At 40.0% G+C, this 11,149-nt stretch overlaps 1 protein-coding gene across 2 annotated transcripts in view; it reads right to left on the bottom strand.

The window, feature by feature from the left end:
• Positions 1-494: 494 nt before the first annotated feature.
• Positions 495-11,149, bottom strand: part of ak5 (adenylate kinase 5) — a 75,482-nt gene continuing 64,827 nt past the window's right edge. The window contains exons 12-14 of one of the 2 annotated variants that reach the window (XM_039815028.1): positions 2,509-2,625; positions 1,899-2,099; positions 495-1,159 (exon numbers count right to left, since the gene is read on the bottom strand). In XM_039815028.1, the coding sequence (XP_039670962.1) occupies positions 1,094-1,159; positions 1,899-2,099; positions 2,509-2,625 (384 nt within the window). In that variant the 3' untranslated portion in view covers positions 495-1,093. The remainder of the gene's footprint in view (positions 1,160-1,898; positions 2,100-2,508; positions 2,626-11,149) is intronic. The other variant, XM_039815029.1, reaches the window with a different exon arrangement.

Below are 11,149 nucleotides of genomic sequence, written 5' to 3'. Positions count from 1 at the left end.
TTCAAATATTTGGCGTAGAGAGAAGATGTGAAAAAGTGCCTGATTTATTTATTTTTCTTATGCTCCCAACATGTGACCTTTTGGTGGTCACTTCAAACACTCCCCTACACATCTGTTACTGTAGTTAAAGGTCAAAATGCTGATTTTTGGATCCATGTATGTTATCAGCTTAAAGGTCGACACAAACAATATGTTTTTGTGCATTTTAAACAGGATGAACAGGAAGTGCTTTACAAAAGATTAAAAAGGTTGAAAGAACAAAAGACGAGTGCAACACTTACATTACAACAAAACCCATTATCCCCTGGTTATCTTTTATATATTTTCAGCACCTTTTGTTGTGATCTTCTCACCAGCAGATGGCGCTATCAACCAGCTGTGACCATTCCCTGTCCTTTCCCACACACACACACACACACACACACACACACAAACACACACGCACGCACGCACGCACACACACACAAAACACCAAAGCATACACTCAGAAATCCTCCATTTAGCAAATGCACTGGCTTTATTGAATGTTAAATACCAGACTCAAACAAGCACCTGTACGATGAGCTTTGAAACATACAAATGCAATATTATTTAATACTTTTTCTTCTTTTTCTTTAATGCACAAAAGGCCTTTAAGCTTGTAATTCTTGCATGCTTGTTACGATACAAAGTATGTTGCTGTGCATGAGAGCATGAGCACACACTGACATTTCCACTTTCTAGCACGGTGGGAACCCTCTCTGTGCTCCTCTGGGGGACCAGAGAGACTAGAAACAACTAGAAACATGCTCTCAGTCACAGCAGGGAATGCTATAGCCTCAGTACAGTTATCTGCCTCGGTCTGGCAGTTGGCAGCATATATTGAGGTCAATGTAAGAGACAATGCAAGTGGATGAAGCAGAATTTGACAACCAGGCGCTTTGTCAGTGTCAGAAGCAGAAAGAGGTTTCACTGATTGGTTGGAGTGTTTGGGGAGATGCATACCACAGTTCAATGAGCGTATGTCTGGTGCAGGTATGAAGTTATGTGGGTGTGGATGAGTCTCCGGAGAGGGGGAGAAGGTCTTCACGGGGGAGGGGGGTAGTTGTAGAAATCAGAAGGTCTCCATCGCCTGGCAGATCTGGGCGAACACTTCATCTGGCGACCTCTCAGCGTCAATCTGCAGACGGAGACAAACTGTCTGAGACGAGGCCTTTCAAATACCATCAGTGTCTCAATATACAGTTGAGGACAGCAGTCTGCTTCAGTGCAACCTCTGCAAGCTCACAGCAGACTGGTGACCTTAATACCTGCTGTGGCATTTAAGCTTACACGCACACACGCATGCACGCCCGCACACACACACACACACCTGATGTGACATTTAAATGTTCAAACAACTAATTTTAAAGGGACAGTTCAGTTCAACAGAAATTCTGTGATTATCTACTGACCCTCATGTCAGTGGAGACGTCAGCAAAAGGAGTAGAGGCACCAAACACAGCAAGTTAACCCCTGGGCTTACTACCCAGCCTTGTATATTCGTTTAACTTTATTGTTTTTAGATAAATTCACTTTGCCTCAAAAGCTTGGAAAAGAAGGCAAATTGGCTTTTTACATGGTCTTTATGTCGGTTTTTCTTGTATGTTTTATTTAAGGATGGGTAACAAATCAAAGGAAAACCTGAATGAATGGATAATCAACACTTCAGAAACTTCTCTTAAACTTACTTTAAAAGAAGGCTGAACATGTGTGTTTGAGGGGCCTTTAAATGTGAATAAATTTCAACTGAGATGAAGTGGATATGAGTAAGCTAATTCTCATGTGATGGGCGAACTGTTCCAGCTCATATCCTGAGTGGGTAGTAAGCTGCATTCAGAAACACAGGATAAAAACGAATCTCTCTCTAAAAACGTTACCGTGTGCAAAAGCTTCTTGCGTTCATAATAAGCTGCCACCGCCTGGCTGTCCCTGCAGAAGCTCTCAGCCCTCCTGTGTATGACGTGGTCTCTGTCTGAGGCAGGGTGGAGGGCGGAGGTGGATCTACCACGACACTGCAGACGACTGGACATGGTGTCGGCTGAGCAGCTCAACAGGAGCACTGCGCTGGGCTCCCCCATCTGACACACAAGGCACAGGAAGAGGAAAGTCCAGGTGATGGCAGTGAATCTCAGGCTACATCTTCACTTTCCCTTTATATTGTATTCCACTGTCACTGTGCTGTAGTTCCATCAATGTTAGTGAATCTGCATACTATCCCTCTGCATCAATATAAAAGTAACTTTTCTTTCATTTGTTGCTTTTGTGACAAGCAAATCATTGTCGTGCCTCCCCATTTTATACCATTATCTGCATATCTGTTTTACTATGAGTCATATTTAATAAACATGTTTTACTCTGATGTCAGCACTGCATGTCAAACAAGTTTCTAAATAAATTGAGCAGAGTGTCTTCCTGCTTTCCCTGGCAGACATGATTTAAACTTTGAACATGTCTGTCAGTCTGTCCCAGTCAGTCTGGTGCTCTGACCTTGGCCTCGTACTCCTCAGCCCGTCTCGGGTCTCTAGGGAAACCGCAGATTACGAGACCTCTCCCCTGCCGAACCGATGCCGCCACTGCATCACACAGCAGCTCCAGCAGTGTGTCCTGGATAATACACACAAGCAGCACAGGCGTTAATTACAATATACACCCAAATAGGTGCTTCATATATGAATCAATCAACAAGGCTGTGGCTCCTCAAACATATTGAAGTTCACTGTGTGTCAATTAATAGCAAATTTGTGGCAATATGCCCGACTAAACCTGAAATATGAGCCTTTCTAGACAAGTATTTCCTGTCTATGAAGGGCCCTGCCTTATGTCAAAATGTAGTTCTAAGATCTTTATTATGTTCAAAGTTGTGCTTACATGGTGAATAACCCTAAATAAACTTTATATTTATATACTGTATGTAGGTCTTGTGAATGCAAGGCTAAAAGAAAAACACACTTAATACCAAAGTCCTTAAATAAAAGCTGCTCATTGGCCACCAGCACGACAGTTGTACTGGACAGATAACATTGTGCAGCAGGAAAAAAAACAGGAATACCTTTAATTTAAATTAACACAAACTAGACAGGTAAAGCTTAATAAAATATAGGATTTATACAAAGGTTTTGGTACTGGATTGCATTACGCTGAGTGAATTATATATCAACATAACATACATATATATATATATATATATATATATATATATATATATATAGGTCTTGAGTGTGTGTTTTGTTATGTGCGTTATGTGCTTAATGTGCGTTCTTTGTCCCAGTGTCATCCAATCAAATCAATGAACATACAACTTGTTGGGTATTATATCATACAATCTGTACATTTCATATTGGAATATATTGGATGCACATATATTTCAACAAGCCTCCTCTGATTTTAAGAATATAGTGTCTAACTTAAAATAAATACATTTGTTCTCAGTTCAGACTGTGTCTTACATATGTACGTAGCCTAGCATGGCAAGCTTCAATCAGAAAACTTGCTACTACACATGAGGCACATTCTACTTCATGGAAGTCAAATCATGTCACCCTCTGTAGTTTGTTGCTCTGCTGCTAGTTTGCTAACTTGGCTAACACTGATACAAACACTTCCTGCTTATGTTTGCTGCTCTTTTTGTAATCAAGCTAAACTGTTAATAGTTGCATCATGTTGGTTCAAGAGCACTTTGTTGCACCTTGTTGATGGAGAATTATTTATCATCCTCCTAGGCCACATCAACCGGGAACATATGTTAGCTTATGCTGCACTTCAATAATCTCTGGTAAGTGTTTACTGCGTGTTCAATCGTTGCTCGTGTGGATTATTGCTCTCTAAAGTCTGCTTTGGTTGTCTTGGTGTCTGCTACTTATGCTCTTGGGCTGCTGAATTTTATTTCTTCATTCCATTATAATTCTTTCATGCTGCTGATTGCTTTGTGACATAACATTGTTGGTTGTTTGTGGTGGTTTCGTATTAAGCCAGACTCAGGTTATATTGTATATTAGCTTTTTAGGGATGCAGATATTAATATTTACACATCATTATTTCCCTTTTATACAGGCTTGATATGCAATGCTTTTGTTACACCTAAGATAGGTAGTCCACACATTTTATATTCAGACAGAAATAAATCTTCTCAAATCAATGGGTTTATGCAACAGCTTTCTATAGTGTATAGCTACTATTCTCCATACCATAATTAACTGTAACCTGCTAAGCTCTTGTTCTATTTGTAATCCTGCTGGCACTCAACCCATTGGACATTTTTCTGCTGCATAACATTTCATGAGAAGAGTGTTTTGGATTGTAATATACTGAAGTTAAGAATAATTTCGTGCATAGCTGTCATGTCTGATTTGCTGCATATCATTGCTGGGTTTGAATTTATCCGTGTCGATTCTCTAGATACTACTCACAGTTGGCAGTTTATGAGGTACGCTTCAGTAAATCCGACCCTCATAAAGTTAATATGTGTTTGTATAATTTGCCCGCCTCCTTATCAGGGTAGACTTGTTAATAGGAACACTTCTCAGTCTAATGACAAACATTGCAGTCCCCAAAATGACCATAACGATTCAAGAACTGCAAGATACACAAACTCGATTGCCATTATGCAAGCACAACAAAGTTGCAAGTTGAATTATATACTGTCTATGGTTGAATCATCACCTCTCTAAAACCGTTTATTGTTAGTGCTATTATCAGTTGCATTAGTTTTAGCTATGTGTTTATTCCCTGTATTGTATCTAATAAGGCATATAGGATGTAATTAACTTTATGTATACAGCTCTGTAGATACAGTTTCACATAAAAAAAAAATCCATTCTAGTGAGTTAGCTGACGGTTTTAATGCAAACTTGGCAATTTGGCTTTTATTTGACAGTTATCAGTTCAGATGGACAGTAACCATTGCTAACTGCTCTGTAGTGGTTACTCTACTAGTCTACACTAGTTGATGTTTTGATTATTGATCTGACAGTGTTTATCCAAAAATCTACTAGATCATAACTAGACATTTTTGATTGATTTTTGATTCTGCTTCAAACCTCTTCACCATGATTAACATCCACATTTTAATTGCAAAACTAAACTCACGGTGCTCATGTTAAGTCCTTGACTCACTTTTAAAAGTGTTTGCCGGTATGGTGATCTCATCCTTCTAGAGAAAAACTAACCGGTAGGATGAAGAAGGGGGTAATTTATGTTTTGAAGAGACACAACCTTGTCAACAACCAACTCTACACCGCGGGCTTGAGACCCTGAGATGCCGGAAGATGCATCAAATAATGTGCAGCACCCACAGGAAATCAAGAAATCCGCACACATTAATATTTATAAAGCTCAACAATATGCAGCTGAGGGTGAATTTCTCCCTCAATAACGCGTTTCCTATGCTCACTAGGATCACACATAGATGCATATTACATGTATTGAAGTCTTAAAGGGACAGTTCACCCAAAGATAAAAAAAAATATATATACATATTTCCCCTCTTGTAGTGCTATATATCAATCTAGATTGTTTTGGTGTGAGTCAGTCGTCAGCCTTAGAAATGTCGGCCTTCCCTCCAATATCATGGAACTGGATGGCACTCAGCTTGTGGGCCTTAAAGCACCTATTTTCTTTCTACCAAACAACACCCGCCAACTGTATCACCGTGCAGAAGGAAGCGTACTCATAGACGAGAGGCTCATGCTCGTTACAGCTCGAGATATAAACAGCTGAGTTTTGCTCTTTGTGGACCACAACCTGAGTGCCATCTAGTTCCATTATATTCAAGAGAAGAGTGACATCTCTACGGGCCGATATCTCCAACACTGGGCAACTCACACTAACAATCTAGACTGATAAATAACACTACAGGTAAGACAAATATGTATTTTTGATTTTGGGGTGAACTGTCCCTTTTTAAGGCTGGTTTTACTGATTGTACTCTCTAGTATATGTGCAGCCTTATAGAGAGCACACATGTGGCCAGACAGGAAGCTGACGGTCTACAGAGGGATTACAGGTAATAGAGAACATTTAATTGCACTTTCTGTGTTGCCAAGCAACAATACAGTATATTTTACCCCGTCGAACTCTCACTGTGTCGTTACAGATTTTCTGCTCACCGGTGAGCCGCACACAACAGCATTTTAGCTCACTTTAGGATAAACCATTAACTCTGATATGTGATTTTGTATTTGAGCAGTTTTTGTAATGTGTTCTGCTGTAAACCTGCACTTCACTAATCCCACTGGGATTATTATTATCCTCCCTTTTAAATCAGTCTCTGTCCATCACTCAGTCACAGAACATAAAATTAAGTGTTTGGCTGTGTCGATGTTAGTGAACACATGGGACATGACCTTAATGTGCTGCATAAGCTTAGACAGCTGAGCCGTGCATGAATGCCTTTGGGTTTCTCCACTTAGATGACAGAAAGTTAAAGTAAATCTACCAGGGCTCCCTCCACAGTCTATAGTTGGTACAAAACGCTGCTGCTCGACTCATTAACAGGACAAAGAGGCATGATCACTTCACCCCTGTTGGATTTGCATTTTTGATTTTAAAATTGTATTGCTCACTTTTAAGGCCTTAAATGACCATGCTCCTGAATACATCTCAGATTAATTGACCTGCTATTTGCCCTCTCGCTGGTTACTCCCAGGTTGCGGTTTGTGACAAAGGATAATGCGCACTATGGAACTCTCTGCCAACTGAACTCAGACACACAATGTCTCTAGCTTCTTTTAAATCTTTTCTCAAAACGTTTGTCTTTGTGAAAGCTTATGGAAATGTTTGATAAATGCTTTTATTTATACTGTTTTTATTTCTTTTTATTTGATGTTGTTCATCTTATTGTTTTTTTCTTCCTCTGTATGTCCTTTGGCCTTATTCTCATTTTATTTGCCTGGTCTGGTTTTATTTCCTTTTGTAAAGCACTTTGTAATATTGTTAAGAAAAGTTCAATATAAATCAAGTTTATTATTATAATTAACCACAAGCACACGGCAAATGAATATACTGAAGCCCCCCTTCTGAGTCGATGCATCAGTTTGAAGTGTCGCAAATCGTAATTGGAAAGACATGTGACACATAACTCGATAAAGAATATCTATAACCATCTTTCACAGTGGTTAGTGTCTGTATAACACTGCCATACTATGTTTGTATACATTTGGTCTAATATGTGCTGTAGAAAATGCTACACGGTTTAATGGAAAATCAATAACAAATTGCTAAACAAAAAAAACAAATATCTTTAACCAAAAGAGGAATGTAAAGTAGTCCTTCAGAAATTGAAGCAAAAAATATGCAATATTTCTTTATACCTTTTACAATATCTATTATCCCTTATTTCCCTCAAAAAAATGAATGTGTAATGTTCAGGGGAAAATTATGACATTTTGGTCTGCATTTTGGTCTGCATTTTGATCTGGAAGTATCTGCCAGCTGGATCCAAAGAGTTTAATTTTAGTTTGTGTAATTTTGTCCCTGCACACCATGCTTACAAAAAATACTGTGAGACTAAACGGACACTGTCAGAAGATGTTTTCTGTTCAGACTGCTGTTCAATGGATAGCAGCTGGTGGTGAGAGACGCAGGCTCGTAACTTTGAGATTGCTTGTTCCTGAGATCAGTTCAGAAAAAGTGCACAGAAAAATGACCATCGTCAAAGCGGACATGCAAAGGAATTAAATTATCTGACTTCTAAGCCTCCAGTGAAGAAGTGAATACATCACAAATCCTGTTGCGACATTTAATTTTTTTTGGCTCTTTAGTCCTTGTAGCAGAAATGTGTTGGCATCAGCAGGTTGTTTGCTCATAGCAGTTGGTTCTGGAAGTGTCCTATACTGTGCCGTTCTTTTATCAGTCCATTTTTTCACCCTCTTTTTTTTAAGGGGCGGGTTACTATTTATTTGCGAATATCGATCAGACCTTAGGCATGCACGCCTGACTTTCACGCATGTTGGGTAAAAGTATCAATAAAAGAGTGTTTGGCTTTGGTATGGCTTGTGAAAAACTTAAGATTTTGATTGCAAAATACATGAACATATAAATTAATGGAACGTGACCTTGGTATAGCAGGAGTTTTCCAAGCTCAGAATATTTTCTTTGGGGGTGGTGGGGGAGACGCACAACAGTTAGCATGATTGGTCCCCGTACAGTAAAGGCAATGAGTCTGTGTTAACTTATTTGACAGAAATATATGCATTTTCCTGTTATTTCTGACAATTTGAAAAACATGTATATTATGCTTGAGTAAATGAAAGCCAAATTAACAAAACTGGTTAAAAAAAAAAAAAAATTCATTGCTGGTTTTGGTGTACAGGATTGGTTGACAATAAGAAATGACTAACTCTTGAAATAATGATCTATTATAAAAAAAATGTTTTTCCATGAATCTCTCCATTTCAGCACTAGTCAACAGTTGGTTTTCTTGGTACCAACATGCTGTTTTTGAAGGCTGTGGTTACTTCATGAACATTGCTCATTAAACCCTCCCTCGATAGATAAATGGCGAAATTATTATGGCTTTTGTGTGCTTCAATAAACTGTTGAGTGGCATGAATGGACACGCTGCAGCAATACATGTCTTTTTAAATTTGTACCGTGAGGAGTCTGTTCAATATTTGTGACGCATTCAGGTCGATTGTTGTTTGTGTGCTGTTCACAAACCAGCTCTTACACACACACACACACACACACACACACACACACACACACACACACACACACACACACACACACACACACACACACACACACACACACACACACACACTTTGTGTGTACATGTAAAGCAGGGATGTCAGTGTGTGTCTGGGTGACAGGTGGGGTGTGTGGTGTGTTGTGTTTCAAAATGTCAGACTGTACAGTTAAATTAAAATGCTCCATGATAACCACCGGTACAGTATTTTAGTGTTACTGAGGATTGATAATTATCAGCAGCAAAATACAAATGCTGTTCAAAATCTCTGCAGTGATGATAAGAGATGTGGATGCTGAAAATGAGGGCAGGAAGCTAAATATTTCTCATCTCTATACCTGCCACAGTGTATATATTATTTATGATGGTTTTTAAGCTATTAATATGTCACTAGAAGGTGGGTGGTGAAATATTTGCCTGTGGACAAAGATATTCTGCTGGTAAACCATATGACCCTTGTTACCGGCTGGCTTATTAAAAGATTTAATTTAATATTATTACAAATATTAAAATGTGTGTGTACAGAGTGGCGTGACTGACATCTCCCTCACTCTCCTGTTGGTTTTGCCACCTTACACCTTATTATTTATATTCGTGCATGCTACTATGTAATTTAATTGATCAGATATCAGAAAATCGGATCGGTTCGCAGCCAAGTGTGAAGCGGCTGGGATGAGGATCAGCACCTCTAAATCTGAGGCCATGGTTCTCAGCAGGAAACCGATGGAGTGCCTACTCCAGGTAGGGGATGAGTCCTTACCCCAAGTGAAGGAGTTCAAGTACCTTGGGGTCTTCTTCGCGAGTGAGGGGACAATGGAGCGGGAGATTGGTCGGAGAATAGGTGCAGCGGGTGCGGTATTAAATTCTGTTTATCCCACCGTTGTGATGAGAAGAGAGCTGAGCCAGAAGGCAAAGCTCTCGATCTACCGGTCAGTTTTCGTTCCTACCCTCACCTATGGTCATGAAGGCTGGGTCATGACCAAAAGAACGAGATCCAGGGTACAAGCGGCCGAAATGGGTTTCCTCAGGAGGGTGGCTGGCGTCTCCCTTAGAGATAGGGTGAGAAGCTCAGTCATCCGTGAGGAGCTCGGAGTAGAGCTGCTACTCCTTTGCGTCAAAAGGAGCCAGTTGAGGTGGTTTGGGCATCTGGTAAGGATGCCCCCTGGGCGCCTCCCTAGGGAGGTGTTCCAGGCACGTCCAGCTGGGAGGAGACCTCGGGGAACTAGGTGGAGGGATTATATCTCCAACCTGGCCGAGGAACGCCTCGGGATCCCCCAGTCGGAGCTGGTTAATGTGGCTCGGGAAAGGGAAGTTTGGGGTCCCATGCTGGAGCTGCTGCCCCCGCGACCCGATCCCGGGTAAGTGGACGAAGATGGATGGATGGAGATATCAGAAAATGTGGACAGAAATCTGCAAATTATTTGCGACACATTAAGGGCTGCAAATAACTATTTTCATCGGTTCATGAAATGTCAGAAAATTGTGAAAGATGCCCATGGCAACTTCGTAAACCTCACATGACGTCTTCAAACTGCTTGTTTGTCAGCCAACTAACCAACAGTACAAAACCTATGATATTTAGTTTTCTATAACATAAGACAAAAAAAAAACAGTTTAGAAGACTCCATTCTTGAAAAAATGAAACAACCAATCAATGATGAAAATAGATGCCAATTAATTCTGTCAATTGACTAATAGCAACTGCTTGATTCATCCTTCATAATGACTGGCTTACTCCCCAGCTGCTCAGCTACTAGCACACTAGTAATGTCCAAACATTTTCATCCAGGTGTACAGTGCGGCCATTGCTCCCATAAACTAAAGATAAGCTGTCCAGTGTCTGCTGGACTGAAGTTGACTGTCCTGATGGAACATGTTTTGCGTCTTCTCAGAAAATAAATGTTTTCCTTTGAGAGTCTTTGGAGTTGTAATTTATCCGGTTTGCACACCCTGTGGTCGTTTCCAGCTCCAATATATGCTCAGACAGAGTGAATAGATATGCAATCTCTGTGAAAGCCATTTTGAGCACCCTTGACTGTATAATCCCTTTTCTATTTATTTCATTAGGTCCTTTGCAGGAAATGCAAAAGCATGTTATGAGTATTTTCTCAGCCTGAGGTCTGTGGTTTAAACTTTTTTTGCTGACATGATGAAGGGATTTGTCTTTCTGCATCTTCAGCAGTCTCTCTTTATGAAAAAATAAATAATCTGAAATCTCTTTTTTTAGAGTAATATTATTGTGTTGTCTCAGTCTACTGCACAGCGCTCACTGCTCCCAGAGATCACCCGTCAGTCAGTCTGTGTGGGTTTCTGTTCTTTATTCTTTGATTTTATGTTCAGACATGCTGCCAATTTGCAATCACTGCTCGTACTTTAAATCCTCTGCATGTATTATTCCAAACAAACAAACTACTTTTTTTGAGTCTGTTCTTTTCTAAACAC

Source organism: Perca fluviatilis, chromosome 11, assembly GCF_010015445.1.
Source record: "Perca fluviatilis chromosome 11, GENO_Pfluv_1.0, whole genome shotgun sequence".
In the NCBI taxonomy this organism is placed as follows: domain Eukaryota; kingdom Metazoa; phylum Chordata; class Actinopteri; order Perciformes; family Percidae; genus Perca; species Perca fluviatilis.
The sequence above is the reverse complement of the archived record's forward strand: the minus strand, read 5'-3'. Positions and strand labels throughout refer to the sequence as shown.